Source organism: Saccopteryx leptura, chromosome 7, assembly GCF_036850995.1.
Source record: "Saccopteryx leptura isolate mSacLep1 chromosome 7, mSacLep1_pri_phased_curated, whole genome shotgun sequence".
NCBI lineage: Eukaryota > Metazoa > Chordata > Mammalia > Chiroptera > Emballonuridae > Saccopteryx > Saccopteryx leptura.
This window is the reverse complement of record NC_089509.1, coordinates 117,591,030-117,609,572: the sequence shown is the minus strand read 5'-3', so window position 1 is coordinate 117,609,572 and position 18,543 is coordinate 117,591,030. Positions and strand designations below refer to the sequence as shown.

The window sequence follows — 18,543 nt, the reverse complement described above, 5'->3', positions numbered from 1 at the left end:
TTGTCTTCTAACAGGGGGCCAGGGTCAAGTACTGGTGAGTTGAACTAGCAGCAGAATCCTCCGTAGTGTCGTGAATCACTTGAATAATGACAGTAATGTAAAACACTTTGCAAAAATAGTCACCCCCTCCACCCCAATTGTATAATTGCATAATCCCACAATTGATACATTGTTCTTTACATGGTTATGATCCCGTAGAGAAATGCTACACCTATCATACTTTACTGTCTGATGTTTTAGCGTTAGCAGTCTGTGTATTTTTTTAAACGTTAGGTAAACACGTTTCTTCTCTCTGGGAAGCGGGAGAAAGGGGCGCGGAAATCCCATCAGACTGCAGACTTCGCGTTGTTCATTAGACTGTTACTCCGCGCAACGGGACGGAAAATTAAACGTGTGTCTGACGTCGCGGTGACCGCTGCCATTAGCCTCGATGTTGAAAGACGTGTCCGTTTTCCTTTTCTTTGCCTTCCCGGGGCGCAGACATGTGGAAGAATAAGGACGAGTCGTGGAACTTCCTCCAGGAGTACGACCGGGAAATGATCAAGGAGCAGAAGCGCCAGGAGCTGGAGTCGGAGATCCGGGTCCAGGTAGGGCCACGCCCGTCTCCCCTGTGCGGACGCCACACCCGTCTCCCCTGTGCAGACGCCGCGCCGGTCCCCCTGTGCAGACGCCACACCCGTCTCCCCCTGTGCGGACGCACGCCTGTCCCCCTGTGCGGATGCCGCGCCCATCTCCCCCTGTGTGGACGCCACACTGTTCCCCACAGTGCTCGTGCCGTTCCCAGTCTCCTCCTAACGACCCACCCAGACGGCGGCTGTCTGTCGTTAAACGTCCCAGAGAAAGCACAGTCATGCGAAGTCACTTAAAGGAGGTACGTCCTGTGTTCACCCAGGTTGATGAGCTGATGAGACAGGAACTGAAAAACTTAAAACTAGCTGTGAACAGAGAAAAGGAACTCCCGGCCAGAAGAGGAAAGAAGAAAGGAGAAAAGAAGGTGAGTGATGAACTGGCGTGGGGAGGGCGAGGCCCAGGGCAGATCCCACGGTGGGAAGGAGTGCCTGCCCAGCCCCAGCCGCGTGGCCCGGAGTGCTGCCCGGCGGGTCCTGGCGGTCCCCAGGCCGCCCCACAGGGGGACGTGACTGCCCCTCCCGAATGCACCTGGTTTCATGGTTCCGCCCTCGGGGTTGTGGGCTCGCGGGCAGGATAAGCTCAGCCCATCACCGTGGCGTCCTCCTGCCACCCACGCCCCAACCACGCAGGGAAAGCTGTCCGAGGAGCCGGGACACGTGCCTCACACGCCTGCCCACCTCTTCCTGGAGGCGGGTCTGTGCGGGTGGGGGGCTAATGGAGGCGGGTCTGTGGGGGTGGGGGGCTAATGGAGGCGGGGCTGTGGGGGTGGGGGGCTAATGGAGGCGGGGCTGTGGGGGTGGGGGCTAATGGAGGCGGGTCTGTGGGGGTGGGGGGCTAATGGCAGTGAGCACTTCTTTTCGGGATGGTGGGGAGGGAGGTCAGAATGAATTGAATTATAAATTGCCGCTGATCTATCCCGCAGTGGCTTAGAGTAGCCAGCTGGATCCCAGTGTTCAAAGTTCCCTTGCTAGTTCCCTGCGAGATAATAGAAATATATCCCGTATTTCCAAACGTATAAGACGCACCTTTTTTCGGAAAATTTGGGGTCTAAAAGCTGGGCGCGTCTTATGCAGCGTTTGTGGATTGTTCTACTTTCATTTCCCACTTTTCCGTGCTTGTTTTGCTCTCGTTGTTGAAGACAGTGATGTGTCATCAGACACAGATGAGGACAAGCTAACGGATGGGAGGGGTTTTTTTGTTTTTTTTTTCTGAAGCTGGAAACGGGGAGAGACAGTCAGACAGACTCCCACATGCGCCCGACTGGGATCCACCCGGCACGCCCACCAGGGGGCGTCGCTCTGTTGCAACCAGAGCCACTCTAGCGCCTGGGGCAGAGGCCAAGGAGCCATCCCCAGCGCCCGGGCCATCTTTGCTCCAATGGAGCCTTGGCTGCAGGAGGGGAAGAGAGAGACAGAGAGGAAGGAGAGGGGGAGGGATGGAGAAGCAAATGGGCGCTTCTCCTGGGTGCCCTGGCCGGGAATCGAACCCGGGATTTCTGCACGCCAAGCCGACGCTCTACCACTGAGCCAACCGGCCAGGGCCCGGATGGGAGTTTTGACAGTGATGAGGAGTTGTATGAATTTTATGATGAATAATACTTGAGTTCAATAACTTTATGTAATATATTTTTTTTTTCAAAATTCAGGCCCCAGAATCAAGGTGCGTCTTATACACGGGGAATACAGTCTAAGGTCTCTGCCCAGTTTCTGATGCAGAATTTGGGAAGCCCTCGTACATTTCTAAGATGGGAGCACTCGGAACCACTGTTGTTCTGATGAGTCCCCTCTGGGTGGACTCCTGGGTGGGAGGAGGTCACCAGAAAGACCAAGCCACGATTAGAAGCTTGGGAGTGTCGGCCCCTCCTCCATTCTCTGGAGAAGGGGAACGGGCCGGAAATCGGGGTGACGCTACACGAGGAGGCCCCCACAAAATCCCACAGTGTGGGGTCCGGAGAGGTCTCGGGGTGGCCAGCGCACACACACGCCGGAGGATGACGCCCCCCAGCCTTCCCGGGACGGAAGGTTCGGCACGCAGGACATTCCCGGGCCTCGCCCCGTGGTCCCTTCATCTGGCTCTTTGTCTGTAGTCTTGACAATATCCTTTAATAACCTGGGAAACATTTCCCAAATGTTGCAAGCCGTTTCCACGAGCTGACGGAAGTCGAGGTGGGTGTCGTGGGGAGCTCAGGCTCACGGCGGGTTGGTCTGAAGCACATGCCGCCCCCCTCCCCCCGGGCGGCATCCGCCGCGATGCCTGGCGTCCGGCCGTCTCCCCGGCTGACCGCGCTCACCGAGAGACCTAGGGGTGAGCCACGGTGGTTTCGTGTCTCTCCTCCTGTGAGGGGGGCGTCTGCAGGGTTTGTTTCTCTCGACAATTACGTTCCTCCTCGTAAAGGAATCCATGTTTGTTAATCAGCTGACACCCCACGATGACGTCACCGGTCCTGCCTCTCGGAGGCCGTCTCTCTCTCTCTCTCTCTCTCTCTCTCTCTCTCTCTCTCTCGTTCCTTGTTGTCATCACAGCACCTTGAGGTCACCGAAGTTTCTGGAGAAGAAGCCATCAAGCTCTTTACGAGGCAGGACCTTGGCTCTGTTGTTTACGTTCCCCAGAGTCCTAGCAGATACAAATGGCGAGGGGTGGGGGGTGAGGACAATGCCATATTTAAACAGAAATTTAGACTCTGATTTTAAAAGAAACAAATGAAGATTCTAGTGAAAATACAGCATGAGAAACGAAGAAATGTTCTGACTTAGCGACCGTTTGGACACGGCAGAAGACCCGTGGGACTCAAAGACAGGTCCGTCAGAAACACAAACCAGAGCAAAGAAAGAGCGAAGACCATGAGGAACGGGACAGAGATACTGACCCATGCCCGCGGGTCCACGGACGGGGGCTGAGCCCCACCCCCCGCGTCCATGGTGACCACGTGGCGGGGGGCGGGGTCTGGCGGGGCGCTCCCACCGCAACAGAAGAGGAGGAGACGTCTCAGATCGGTCGTCTGAGCTCCCGCCTGGAGGACCTAGAAGAAGAGGGAAAAAAGGATGTGAGCAGACAGAAGGAAACAGAAAACATAGCAGAAATGAGTGAAACTGAAGACAGACAACAACAGTAGAGAAAACCAATGAAATGGAGCTGGCTCTTTAAAGAGAATGAAATTGGTGAACTTCTAGTAAGACTGACAGAAAAACAGAGAGAGAAGACACAAGTGATCGCTTTCAGGACTGAAACGGGGGGATGCCACCACTCACTACAGATGCCACAAGGATGGTCAGGGGCACCGCAGACGACTCCACCCCCGTAATTTGACAGCTTACACAAAAACGGGTCCACTTCCTTCAAAAACACAAACTACCACGGCTCACCTAATAAGAGATGGATGATCTGACTGTCCCTAGAGCTATTCAGGAAGTTGCATTTGTAATTAAAACACCCCCCCCCCATAGAGTTTTCAGGCCCAAATGGTTTTGCTGGAAAATTCTACCAAATGTTGAAATTCTCCCAACTGATTTTATGAAGCTAGTATTACACTGATTCAAAAAATTACAGTGCAAAAAACAACAATAATAATAATAGTAATAATTATGAAAACTAAGGGATGTAGTCCTTCATGAATACAGGTGCAAATATCCTCTACAACATTTTAGCAAATAGAATTCAACCAGACATATATAAAGAATTATAAACTGTGACCCAGTGGGGCTTATTCCAAGAGTGCAAGCTTAGTTCAATATTTTTAAATGACCAATGTGATCATTAATAGACTAAGGAAGAAAAAAAATTGCACAATCATCTCATTGATGCAGAAAAAGCATTGGATAGAGTGTAACATCCACTCATGACAACTCTCTTAGACATGCCGGAATAGAGACCTTCCCCAACTCGATAAAGAACAGCTACGAGACCGCCCACAGCGCACCCTTTACGTGACATTTCCCGGACACTGGGAACTTGGCAAGTGTGCCCTGGAGTTTTGGCTAACACTTTAGGATTACACGAGTGGTGTGCCGGGGCTGAAGATGGGGCGGTCACAGCAGGGAGGTGCGAGGGACCGTGGGAGGGCCTGAGGGGCTGACCCCTGTGGGGACAGAGACACGCTGCACCTTGACTGTGTCAGCGATGACATCTGTGTCCCGGTGGTGATCTTGTGAGGTCATTCTGCAAGATGTCAGCACGGAGAGCACCCTGGCAAAGGCCCACGGGACCTCTCTGTGCTGTGTCTTACAAACAGCATGGGAATCCACCGTTATCTCAACACGTAAACATCAACTTTTAAAAAAGCTGAACAACATGAATGAGGTATACAGCTGGGCCCCAGAGCACGCAGGAACCTGGCCATCGTCATACGGATGGGAATATAGCGCACGGTTCCGTAGCCAGAACAGGAGACCCGAGTCGGCGTGAGGTCAGAGGAGTGGTCCCATGCCCACTGGGAGGCAGGTGGAGGGAGCTCAGGGCAGTGAAAGTGTGTTCTGAGTGGGTGTGGGCGTAGGGTTACGTGTCAGAGTTAACACCGTCATATGTAGAATTTAATCAGTCTGTGTGTGGATACGCGTTACTGTACATTAATTACCCTGTAATAAAAATAACGAATAGTGAGTGAGAAAGGAAATAGACATGGAGGAGAGAGATTGTTGGGCATCAGCAAAGGGCCTGATGGTCGGTCCTGTGCCGCACGGATCCTGGGTCGCCTGAGAGGGTCCTGGACAGTACAGGAGCCAGGAGAGGGAGAGAGAGAGAGGTCAGCGGGAGGAACTTCTGCCTGGGCGGAGGCGTCCCACCTTGCTCCTGTGCCGCACGGATCCTGGGTCACCTGAGAGGGTCCTGGACAGTACAGGAGCCAGGAGAGGGAGAGAGAGAGAGGTCAGCGGGAGGAACTTCTGCCTGGGTGGAGGCGTCCCACCTTGCTCCTGTGCCGCACAGATCCTGGGTCGCCTGAGAGGGTCCTGGACAGTACAGGAGCCAGGAGAGGGAGGGAGAGGTCAGCGGGAGGAACTTCTGCCTGGGTGGAGGCGTCCCACCTTGCTCCTGTGGGCAGTGCCGTGTTCATCAGGATGGGTCGCGTTCTCGGCACGCACCCCCACGGCCACAAGTCCCCGACGGCAGGGCCCTTTGGGAGCTAGAGGTGGACACCCGCCTGGCCGTGAGGGCTCCTGGTGGCAGACCGGACGCTAACCCGGAGGGGCGCCTGGGTACCGAGACAGGCGTGGGTGACGGCCCGCACGCCCCGCACCCTCAGCTCCTGTGGCGCCGTGTGCGTGTGCCGGAGCCCAGAGGGAGGGAGTCACGAGGCCCAGGGCCTGGTGGGAACCAGCCCCGTGCGGTTCCACAGTGCGGACCTCGCTCTCCACCCGCCCAGGGACGGGTCCGCAGAGGCCGCGTGGGGTTTTCCGGGCCAGTCCCCCCATAGTCACGGGAGCATGGCTTTCTGCCCACCCTGTGCTGACGTCCCACAGGGGACAGTCCCCATAGTCACGGGAGCATGGCTTTCTGCCCACCCTGTGCTGACGTCCCACAGGGGACAGTCCCCATAGTCACGGGAGCATGGCTTTCTGCCCCCCCCCCCCCGTGCTGATGTCCGACAGCCGACTTCTCCTCTTGTCCCACCCACCCTTCCCCACCCCTTCCCCGCCCCCGCCACCACCGGGCCCGGCTCCCTTAGCTGATTTCTGGAGCTAGTCAGCTTCCTCAGTGTTTCCTAAAGTGTCGGGTGTTTCCGTTTTCTTCCAGAAAAAGAAGGGGAAGAAAGGTAAAAAGGGGAAGGATAAAGACCTGACCGCGGACAGGTGAGCAGTGCCCTTGCTTTGTGGTACGGCGCAGGGTGGGAGGGGGCACCCAGGAGGAGGCACCCCCCAGGAGGAAGGGCCCAGCGAGTCCCCGTCCCCCCCCCCCCCCGCCACGGGCTGGCAGAGTGCCTCACACCCGCCATCCTCCCTGGGCGCCCTGGGGACAGTAACACTCTGCGCAGTCCTGCACACGGAGCCACGTCCCCCTGCGGAAACACAGGGACGTGCCCCGGAGCCAGTCTGGGCCCACTGCCTCTGAGCTCATGTGACTTGAGGTCGTAAAATTCACGGGGTTCTTGAGAAACTGACCCAACCGTTGAGGAACTACTGGGACGGCGTAGACTTCTGTTTCATCCAATTAATAGAAACCCTGAACCAGTATTTTTATAAGAGTTTCAGGTCGTTTTAATGTCGAAAATGTATTCTAACAACGAAAGTTTGTATCCCTGAAAAGACCCAAATGCAGGTTTGGGTTTGGGGCTTCTTAACGTATCGTTCTGTGTTAGAGAGTCTTTAATTTTATGTTAATATTTTTGTGCCTGTTATATGTTTATATTAAACAGGTTATTCAAGTTCAGCTACTACACTCACTATTTCCTTGACATAGGTCAGATTCTGTTATCCCAAATTCCATCACTATTAAAACCTTCTTAATTCTCAGCAGAGGGCACACTATTTTAAATCTACTTGGTAAAATAAAATTCCGGTCAAGCAAAGACTGGGGTCATTGAATTAAACATTTACCCCAATGGTATTTGGCTTGAATCTGATATTCTATAGTCTTTTTTAAATCACGCTAACTTGGGCCCTAGACCAGCCAAAGAGCTGTTTAAATATAGTCATATCTGTAATTCTTCACTCTCAAGAAAGACTCAGGCAGGACCAAAGAATCAGGCCCCCCCCTTAGAAAAGAAAAAAGGAAAAGACAAAAACATCTCAAAGGATTCTGCCAAACAATACTTGAACTTGACCTACCTGAATTCCTGCAAGCCAGACCCCCAGTTAATTTCCTTGGGAGTTTCAGTCATCAAGTGGGACGGTGTCTCCATTTCCCCCCGCCTCAATTGGTATAAATTACCCGTGCGCTGGCGATATGCCCAAGGACCTTTTAGAGAAGTGGCTTTGACATCTGTAAACACTATGGAAAAGCATAGCGTCCTCCTAAAAGATCACCACATTCACGGATTCAGACGTTCTCTTTCATAACTAGAGTTATTTCCCCTGGAAGCCTTTGTCCTTTGTAGATCTTTCTTTTAAACTATTACGCTATCTGCGCTTAAAAGGAAACGTCCATTTCCTGAAGGATTAATGAGGTCCTACGGCTTGCAGATGCTAACTGAATACATAATCATGGGCCCCGTGTGTGACTGTTACTGGGTAATTTCTAATTCGTATCCGTGCCATCATGAAGACGGATGGAAGGGCAGACCACAGGAGCTAGAGCCGGTCTCCGATGCCCGACGACATCATTCTTATTAATGAGAAACATCTGATATCCAGAGGCATGTGTGAAAAGTAGTGTTTTTTTAAAAGCCCAATTTATCCCCAAATTGTAGAAACGCCTCAAAAATCCATTCATCCGCACGTATACAAATGGACTCTGAAATAGGTCTGGTGAGCGCTCTCTGCAGATGTGGTGATGAACAGAAAGGCTGCTGAGGGTGTGTGTGTGTGTGCGTGTGCACGCGTGTGTGTGTGCGCACGCGTGTGCGTGTGTATGCACACGCGTGTGCGTGGGCGCTCATGAAACCCACGGCCTGCTCCCTCCACAGGACCATCGAGTCTCTGTACAAGGAACTGGTGGAAGAAGGGCTTCTGGTCCAGGCTCGGAAAGTCAGCCTCTCCGATTACATCGGTAAGGTCCACAGGGAATACTAGCACACGCATGTGGCACCTACGTCACCCCTCGGGTGTTAGGTTCCCAGAGGCGGGGAATATGTCTCATCTGTGTGTTAAGCCCAGCCCAGACCCGGCCCCTACCGGCCTGTGGTGTTTGTTGGGTCGGAATGGATTTGAATTCATCCTGTGCTGTGAACCGAGGGGCCCAGCTCCCTCCCCTGAAGGGGTAGAAGCAGGTTTTCAATCCTATTGGCAGGGTTCCCCGGGACCTTGTTTCTGGCGTAAGCTGAATTGAGGGCGTGAATTGTTCATGCGTTTACCTTCAGACAAAACGTCAAGGGGGCAGCACCTGGTATTTACACCTCTCGGTCCCTGCGGGAGGGGTCACCATCTTCAACTAATGGTTTTTCTTTTTTTTTCTTTTTTTTTTTCTTTCATTTTTCTGAAGCTGGAAACAGGGAGAGACAGTCAGACAGACTCCCGCATGCGCCCGACCGGGATCCACCCGGCACGCCCACCAGGGGCGATGCTCTGCCCACCAGGGGGCGATGCTCTGCCCACCAGGGGGCAATGCTCTGCCCATCCTGGGCGTCGCCATGTTGCGACCAGAGCCACTCTAGCGCCTGGGGCAGAGGCCAAGGGGCCATGCCCAGCGCCCGGGCCATCTTTGCTCCAATGGAGCCTTGGCTGCGGGAGGGGAAGAGAGAGAGAGAGGAAAGCGCGGCGGAGGGGTGGAGAAGCAAATGGGCGCTTCTCCTATGTGCCCTGGCCGGGAATCGAACCTGGGTCCTCCGCACGCTAGGCCGACGCTCTACCGCTGAGCCAACCGGGCAGGGCCTGGTTTTTCTTGATTAAAAAAACAACAACATGATGACCTGAAAACATAGTTATTAACACTTAAAACTACTCTACACAGACCTCCCACTTCTGCAAGGGGATGAAGACGTTCTCAGGTGTAACCTGGAAAGGACAGTCGCGCAGACAATGTAACAATAACATTAGATACTATTAGATAACATCCAGTTACTAATCAGTGTCCCCAGTAGTTCTAATCACGTCCTATATATCTCTTTGTCTTTTTTCCATCCCAAATCCAGTCCAGGACCGTGGAGGTCACAGTCATTTCTTTTTCATCTCCATTTATTCCTTCCGCCCGGGACAATTCCCTGCTATTTTCCAGCCTCTCCCGATACTGGCATCTTGAAAAAGTCCGAGCTTGTCTGCCTGACTGTCCTTCAACGGAATTGGTTTGATGGTTTTCTTTAGGACTTGGTCCGCGCTAGACACTTGTGACAGGAAAGCTCCCCAGGTGACAGCGTGTCCTTCTCGGCATTTCACATCGGGGACCCGTGACGGTGCCTCGTCCCTGCGCTGGTGGTTAAGTTTAACCACCGGCCGGAGAGCTGCTTTCCTTGTAAGGGCTCACTTTCCACTTTTTAACTAAAAGATGCTCTGCGGGGTTGAGTGCTCTGGAGCTCCAGGGATTCTGTCCCCAACGGTCCTAAGGGTGTCGGCACCCGCTGGTGGGCAGTGATGCGCTGGGTCCTGCGTGGCGGGGGGCAGACCGCGGTGTTGTGGGCGGTGATGCGCTGGGTCCTGCGTGGCGGGGGGCAGACCGCGGTGTTGTGGGCGGTGATGCGCTGGGTCCTGCGTGGCGGGGGGCAGACCGCGGTGTTGTGGGCGGTGATGCGCTGGGTCCTGCGTGGCGGGGGGCAGATCGCGGTGTTGTGGGCGGTGATGCGCTGCGTCCTGCGTGCGGGGGGCAGACCGCGGTGTTGTGGGCGGTGATGCGCTGGGTCCTGCGTGCAGGGGGCAGACCGCGGTGTTGTGGGCGGTGATGCGCTGCGTCCTGCGTGCAGGGGGCAGATCGCGGTGTTGTGGGCGGTGATGCGCTGCGTCCTGCGTGCGGGGGGCAGACCGCGGTGTTGTGGGCGGTGATGCGCTGGGTCCTGCGTGCGGGGGGCAGACCGCGGTGTTGTGGGCGGTGATGCGCTGGGTCCTGCGTGCGGGGGGCAGACCGCGGTGTTGTGGGCGGTGATGCGCTGGGTCCTGCGTGGCGGGGGGCAGACCGCGGTGTTGTGGGCGGTGATGCGCGGGGTCCTGCGTGCAGGGGGCAGATCGCGGTGTTGTGGGCGGTGATGCGCTGCGTCCTGCGTGCGGGGGGCAGACCGCGGTGTTGTGGGCGGTGATGCGCTGGGTCCTGCGTGGCGGGGGGCAGACCGCGGTGTTGTGGGCGGTGATGCGCTGGGTCCTGCGTGCGGGGGGCAGACCGCGGTGTTGTGGGCGGTGATGCGCTGGGTCCTGCGTGCGGGGGGCAGACCGCGGTGTGTGCTGTCTAGCATCCCTTCTACAGTCTTTACCGTTCTTCTAGGAAGAGATTCCTTCCCATCGTCCTTGGAAGAGTGTGGTGTCAGTGTGGACACGTGGATTCTCTCTTTAGTCAACTGTATCATAATTCACTTCCATCGTATCCACTCTTAACGTTTACATTGACCCAGTTGGGTCCCTGGGTGCCAGGCGGCTGGTGTCGCCCATTGACCAAAAAGCGATGGCTGTGACCCCTGGAAAGAAAGTCACACTTCCTTCCGGGGGGCCGGGAGGAGCCTTCGCGTTTCCTGACAGGGTGAGAACTTCACCGGGACAGACGCTGGGTTTGTTTGTTTTTACGTGTTTCTTATCCAAGTACCACAGGGGTTTTCTGCCCAGATTCCCTTGATTCTGTTGTGTTCATTGTTAACATGAAAAGGTCACATTTTTAACAGAACCCTGTCCGCAGACGTGAGGTTGGGGTCTGAGTCCCCCCTCCTGGTCTGCTCTCTCCTTCCGGGTCGTGTCTGTCCTGCTCACCACTGACTGCCCAGCGCTGAGTGCAGTGCCTGGCGCGTGATAGGGTCTCAATAATAATAATAATAATAACAACAACAACAACAACAACAATGGACTTATTTCTCACCTTTTGTTAATTTCTTATCCATTTGGACTTTTTCCAAAGATCTCTCTGTCAATTTCTGGGCAGCACCCTTAAAATGCAGAAGGTCAGAGTGAGGGGGGCCAGCCACTTAAGAGTGACCGACCTCCAACCACAATGACCCAGTCTGATAATTATTCAAACTGCCCCAGGGGCCGTCTCCATGCTCTCCTGTCTTCCAGTTAACGTCCCAAGCTTGAAAGATGGCAGTGGGTCTTCCCAAATCCCCCCATAAAAACAGACAGAGCAGCTGGATCACAGAAATAAAACCCTGTGGGCAGCGTTTATACCAAAACTGAATGTCAAGACTTGCCCTCCCGACTCAAAGTACAAGCCTTGGGGGGCAGGGAACGGAAGAACTCCAGCCCTCCCTGGGGAGTCAGCGGGAACGGGCAGGGGTTTGCCCACTTCAATAGCAGGTGAGTGCCGAGGGCATCTCAGAGAAGGGCGCCAGCAGCTAGAGAGGAGAGTCCGACCCCTACTCACCCCTAAGGTGACACGGCACAGACCCCTTCCAAGACGGCCTGGAGCAGAATTGCAGTGGAACAGGACAAGGACAATGGAGATAAAAGAGAGAAATTGGGGAAGAGGCCCAGGACCAGGACACCTGAGAAAGCCAGCCAGCCTACCGTGAACACAAGTGAAACAGACGGAGAGGGAGGCTCTGTGACGTGTGAAAAGCTACCCCAGCCTTTCTTCCAAAAATACAGGAATACCAACTCCCATAAATGACAAGCCATGGAAGGTGTTCACGGGAAAAGCTCTCTCGTTCAAAGTTCCATAAGAAAGCAAGAACAGGGAACAAACCTACATCACAAAAGGACACGCCCATAAAGCAGATGTAAGTGGGACCTGCTTTTTCAAACCAAGCTTATGCCCATTAAGAAAAATTATAGACGATACCTAGAAGAATATGTAAAATAGAATTAGGGAAACTCGGAAGTGAGCTGACAAGATTCAAGGAATATTGGTAACCAAGGGAAATGTTATTTTAGAAATAAACTAGCTTATAACGAATAACGTCAACAAACAGCTGTTCTCAGGGACATAAAGTGTGAAAGACAGGTTTTCCAAAACACAACTGGAAATGTCGAGCAAGGTTAACAGGGTTCCAAAGGAGGTAACAAACTCTAAGGACGGGCAAGGCAGACCCACCGTCCGGAGAGCCAGTCGCCAGGAAAGGAACCAGAACAAGGAGCAGAACAGACAGCAGCCACGATGTCAGCTCCCTGGAGCAGAAATGCCAGCCACACAGTGAAGGCCCTCACCGTGCGCCTGAGAATGGACTCCTACTACCAACACCCCTCACTGTGCGCCTGAGAATGGACTCCTGCTACCAACACCCCTCACCGTGCGCCTGAGAATGGACTCCTACCACCAACACCCCTCACTGTGCGCCTGAGAATGGACTCCTACCACCAACACCCCTCACTGTGCGCCTGAGAATGGACTCCTACTACCAACACCAGGACAGTCTCATAAACGTACCGGATTGAAAGGAAACGGGGGCGGGGGGGACCACGTGGCTTATGATGGAAAGAAAGTTAGAATATCATCACACTGGAGCTCCAGTGGCGCAATCGGTCAGCGCGCGGTACTTATACAGAATATCATCACACCTTTCAATAGCAAAGTGATTTTTTTTGTGTGAGAGAGTGAAACAGAGGGACAGAGAGGAAGGGAGAGAGATGAGAAGCATCAATTTTTCGTTGAGGCACCTTATTTGTTCATCGATTGCTTTCTCATATGTGTCTTGACCGGGGCGTTGAGGGAGGATGCCCCATCCGAGCCAGTGACCCCTTGCTCAAGCCAGCGACCTTGGGCTCAAGCCAGTGACCTTTGGGCCTAAGCCAGCCACCATGGGGTCACGTTTACGATCTCACTCCACAGCGACATTTCTGTTACCGCAGGTGGTACACACAGTGCTGGCTTTGTTAGGGTCTAAAAAAACGTCACGTGGGATGAACCCAGTGAGAAATGACGGCATTGTCCCTGATCCCTCGTGCCCTCAGGGACTAACGTTCCCCGGAGGGGAAGAAAGAATCACCCGTGTGACATAAGGGGAGTTAAGTAGAAACCTAAAATCCTGAATTTGAACTGGACGTGTCAGTTTTGACCCATGAGGCTTTGTAGCCTGCCCCCCTGTAAGCTCACGCACCCACACGCTCCCACGCCTGGGTGAGACGGTTCCTGCGTCCCCGCCCTGGCAGGCTGCAGCGTCACGATCCTCAGTTCCTCCCAGGGACGCTGTGACCTGTCCTGGGCCGGACGCACCTGCATCTGCTCCGTCCTCCCACCTGCAGTGCTCTCTCTCTCTCTCTCTCGCTCTCTCTCTCTCCCTCCCTCAGAGAGCAGAGAACAGCCCTCCCCGGAGTGTGACTGGTTCTCTCACGGATTAGATGACACCCTGTGTTCTCAGAAGAAGCCTCACCCGGCCTGGTTGTTCTGACCGTAGAGTCTTCTCCTGGCACGAATGTTCCCTCGTCCTTCTTTAATCTGAGTTCGGCCATCGGGGCAGAGCGGGGCCATGTGGAGAGTAACCCATGTCCACAGTGGGGGCAGAGCGGGGCCATGTGGAGAGTATCCCATGTCCACAGTGGGGGCAGAGCGGGGCCATGTGGAGAGTATCCCATGTCCACAGTGGGGGCAGAGTGGGGCCGTGTGGAGGCTATCCCATGTCCACAGTAGGGGCAGAGCGGGGCTGTGTGGAGGCTATCCCATGTCCACAGTCCGCAGTGGGGGCAGATCGGGCCGTGTGGAGACTATCCCATGTCCACAGTGGGGGCAGAGTGGGGCCATGTGGAGGCTATCCCATGTCCACAGTGGGGGCAGAGCAGGGCCGTGTGGAGGCTATCCCGTGTCCCGTGTCCACAGTCGGGGTAGCAGGGCCGTGTGGAGGCTATCCCATGTCCACAATGGGGGCAGAGCGGGTCCGTGTGGAGGCTATCCCATGTCCCGTGTCCACAGTCGGGGTAGCAGGGCCGTGTGGAGGCTATCCCATGTCCACAGTGGGGACAGAGCAGGGCCGTGTGGAGGCTATCCCATGTCCCATGTCCACAGTGGGGACAGAGCGGGGCCGTGTGGAGGCTATCCCATGTCTACAGTGGGGGCAGAGTGGGGCCGTGTGGAGACTATCCCATGTCCACAGTGGGGGCAGAGTGGGGCCGTGTGGAGGCTATCCCATGTCCACAGTGGGGGCAGAGCAGGGCCGTGTGGAGGCTATCCCATGTCCACAGTGGGGGCAGAGCGGGGCCGTGTGGAGGCTATCCCATGTCCCATGTCCACAGTGGGGGCAGAGTGGGGCCGTGTGGAGACTATCCCATGTCCACAGTGGGGACAGAGTGGGGCCGTGTGGAGACAATCCCATGTCCACAGTGGGGACAGAGCAGGGCCGTGTGGAGGCTATCCCATGTCCCATGTCCACAGTGGGGACAGAGCGGGGCCGTGTGGAGGCTATCCCATGTCCCATGTCCACAGTGGGGGCAGAGCGGGGCCGTGTGGAGGCTATCCCGTGTCCACAGTGGGGGCAGAGCAGGGCCGTGTGGAGGCTATCCCATGTCCCATGTCCACAGTCGGGGTAGCAGGGCCGTGTGGAGGCTATCCCATGTCCCATGTCCACAGTCGGGACAGAGCGGGGCCGTGTGGAGGCTATCCCATGTCCACAGTGGGGGCAGAGCGGGGCCGTGTGGAGGCTATCCCATGTCCACAGTGGGGGCAGAGCAGGGCCGTGTGGAGGCTATCCCGTGTCCACAGTCGGGGTAGCAGGGCCGTGTGGAGGCTATCCCATGTCCCATGTCCACAGTGGGGGCAGAGCGGGGCCGTGTGGAGGTTATCCCATGTCCACAGTGGGGGCAGTGCGGGGCCGTGTGGAGGCTATCCCATGTCCACAGTGGGGGCAGTGCGGGGCCGTGTGGAGGCTATCCCATGTCCACAGTGGGGGCAGAGCGGGGCCGTGTGGAGGCTATCCCATGTCCACAGTGGGCACAGAGCAGGGCCGTGTGGAGGCTATCCCATGTCCACAGTGGGGACAGAGCGGGGCCGTGTGGAGGCTATCCCATGTCTACAGTGGGGGCAGAGCGGGGCCGTGTGGAGACTATCCCATGTCCACAGTGGGGGCAGAGCGGGGCCGTGTGGAGGCTATCCCATGTCCCATGTCCACAGTGGGGACAGAGCGGGGCCGTGTGGAGGCTATCCCATGTCCACAGTGGGGGCAGAGTGGGGCCATGTGGAGGCTATCCCATGTCCACAGTGGGGACAGAGTGGGGCCGTGTGGAGGCTATCCCATGTCCACAGTGGGGACAGAGCGGGGCCGTGTGGAGACTATCCCATGTCCACAGTGGGGACAGAGCAGGGCCGTGTGGAGGCTATCCCATGTCCACAGTGGGCACAGAGCGGGGCCGTGTGGAGGCTATCCCATGTCCACAGTGGGGACAGAGCGGGGCCGTGTGGAGGCTATCCCACGTCCACAGTGGGGACAGAGCGGGGCCGTGTGGAGGCTATCCCACGTCCACAGTGGGGGCAGAGCGGGGCCGTGTGGAGGCTATCCCACGTCCACAGTGGGGGCAGAGCAGGGCCGGGTGGGCAGAGCGGGGCCGAGTGGCGGCTATCCCACAGTCCCACGCTTGGCGCTCCCCCTGGATTTCGTGCAGCCGGCCGGAGCGAGCGTTGCCGTCGGGGCAGTCATCTGACTATGGATTGCTGGCCCCCTGCCCATTCCAATTCAGGACAGACCTCACCCCTGAGCCTGCAGGCCCTCTTCTCCAGCCCGGTGGCCTAGACTTCCCACATTAGGGGAGCTCTTCCCAGCCACCTCCCACCTGCTTCTGGGAGGTGCCCTGTTCTTAGCATGGCTCCCCCCCACGCCACTAGGGGCACAGGCCGATGGCCACTGCCAGGACCCGAGGACCAGCTTTCTCCGGGGTGGGGAAGAGTCTCCTCCCTTCCTCCCTCCCTCCCTCCGTCTGAAAGGATGCTTGTCCTTTGCATAACATTTCTGTGCCTCGGTTTCCACAATTATGAGGATACAAACAGTGCCTGCCACATTAAGCTGCTGTAGTTAATGAGTTAACTACAGTTAACTGGATAGTTAATGAGTTGAGTCAAGACGCCGGAAGCCATGTTGGTCGCAGAGCCGGCTGTTGTCCCTGCTGTTGCTCGTAGTGTTCCCACCAGTCTCGGGTGGGCTCAGGGCTCGCCGATAAAGGGGCTGTGGCTTCCGGGTGCCCTTGTCCACAGAACAGAAGCACAGAGCACCAGGAGGGCCAGCCACTGCTGGAGGGGCAAGTACGGAGAGAAACACCGTGTTCCCCGCAGTCACCCCACCCGCCCACGGCTCGGTGCCTGTGCAGCTGGTGGGAGCAGGGACCCGGGCCGGGGGCCCACGGCCGTGTCTCTCACAGGCCCTTGGGGTTCAGAGCTCACCCCACAGATGAGGAGACCCAACAGGTCCCCGAAGACCCACTCTCAGAAGTGTGACTTACGCATCGGAAGCTTCAGAACACAGGCCCGCCCCCACGCGTGTGTAGTCTCAGCAGAGCTGTGGAGACCACGTGACCGACAGCCGTCTGTCTCCTGGTGACCTCGTTCTGGAAGCTGGGCAGCCTGTGTTCATCAGAGGGTTCACCAACTGGCAGGTGCAGCCGGATTCTCCCCCCACCCCCGCTCCTGGTCGTCGGAAGACGGTGCTGTGTGCCATCCTTGTCGTTCGTGGGGGGGAGGGCAGGGGTGTCCTTGTGCTGGGGGGGACGAGGGGCATGGGGGGGGCAAAGACCAACAGGCGTCACCTGTCTTCTTGGGGACTCCTGCGTTCTCTCCCGCCTTGGCTTTGGGTAACTGATGTAAGAAGCTAGTATTTTTTTTTCTATAAATTGCTACAGTCTGCATCCTTGTTTTAATGCTGTGTGGGGTACGCTGGAATATCAGAGGCTGATTCCACCTGTCTTCCTCGTTTATTTTTTTTATTTCTCATCATTTTTTTTTTTTTTTTGTATTTTTCTGAAGCTGGGCTGGAAACGGGAAGGCAGTCAGACAGACTCCCGCATGCGCCCAACCGGGATCCACCCAGCATGCCCATGGGGGGGGGGCGATGCTCTGCCCACCAGGGGCTGATGCTCTGCCCCTCCGGGGGGTCGCTCTGTTGCAACCAGAGCCACTCTAGCGCCTGGGGCAGAGGCCAAGGAGCCATCCCCAGCGCCCGGGCCAACTTTGCTCCAATGGAGCCTTGGCTGCGGGAGGGGAAGAGAGAGACAGAGAGGAAGGAGAGGGGGAGGGGTGAAGAAGCAGATGAACGCCTCTCCTGTGTGCCCTGGCCGGGAATCGAACCCGGGACTTCTGCACGCCAGGCTGACGCTCTGCCACTGAGCCAACTGGCCAGGGTCCTCATCATTTTTAAACTGTGCCTCTGCGCGGCTGGTCTCTCCAGTCATCTGACCTGTACTTTCTCGGTTCGTGGCGGCTGCAGCAGAACGAGCACCGCAGACCGAGGGGCTCACGCCCACAGGCTTACTGCCACATGGTTCCGGAGGCCGGACGTCCAAGGTCAGGTGGCGGCAGGGCGGGCTCCTCGGCAGGCGCGGGGCAGGGCGGGCTCTTTGCTGCTGGCCCCTCCTCTCTCCGCCGCCTGGACCGTCGGTCCCCTCAGGCTGGCTGCCCGGCTGGCCTCGGGCTCCCGCGGCCTGACCTACCCTCATCACTCCTTTCTCCTCTGTCCCTGGGGGGGGTGCCACCCCCCTCGGCTTCCACTGCGTCACCCGCTCTCTCTGTCCCTCCTCACGGGGCCACCTCCCTGGGTGCGTGTCTGTGTGCAAGTCCCCCCTTTGTGGAAGGGCACCTGTCAGATTGAATTAGAACCACCGTCCTGACCTCATCTTAACTAATTACAAATGCAGCCAGCCCATTTCTAAACAAGGTGACATTCTGGGTACTTGGGCGGGGGGGATTCAGACTTCAACGTGGAAGGTTAAGGGGACGCCACCCACCCCTGCGTCTTCTCCTTCCCCGAGTTCTGCTAGGCCCCTTCCTGTCCTCGTGCCCTCTGCCCCCGGGACCTCGTCCTGTGGAGGCCCGGCCCAGAGTCCCCGCGTCCCGACGGAGTGAGTGGCCTCCGTGCAGACGTACTGGGGCGCTGCCGCGATGAGTCTCGTCACTGGGCCGATCCCGACGGAGTGAGTGGCCTCCGTGCAGACGTACTGGGGTGCTGCTGCGATGAGTCTCGTCACTGGGCCGAGGGCCCCGGCTGGTTGCGTCCTCAGCCCCAGCAGAACCCCCAGCCTCTGATTCAACCCGGGGCCCTCGGTCTACATACAATCTGCCGGGCACCAGAAG

At 56.6% G+C, this 18,543-nt stretch overlaps 1 protein-coding gene across 4 annotated transcripts in view; it reads left to right on the top strand.

Moving 5' to 3' along the window:
• Positions 1-18,543, top strand: part of IQCA1 (IQ motif containing with AAA domain 1) — a 149,764-nt gene that overhangs the window by 93,143 nt on the left and 38,078 nt on the right. For all 4 annotated transcript variants that reach the window (XM_066345176.1, XM_066345178.1, XM_066345175.1 and 1 more), the window contains exons 10-13: positions 481-587; positions 893-994; positions 6,358-6,413; positions 8,186-8,268. In XM_066345176.1, the coding sequence (XP_066201273.1) occupies positions 481-587; positions 893-994; positions 6,358-6,413; positions 8,186-8,268 (348 nt within the window). The remainder of the gene's footprint in view (positions 1-480; positions 588-892; positions 995-6,357; positions 6,414-8,185; positions 8,269-18,543) is intronic.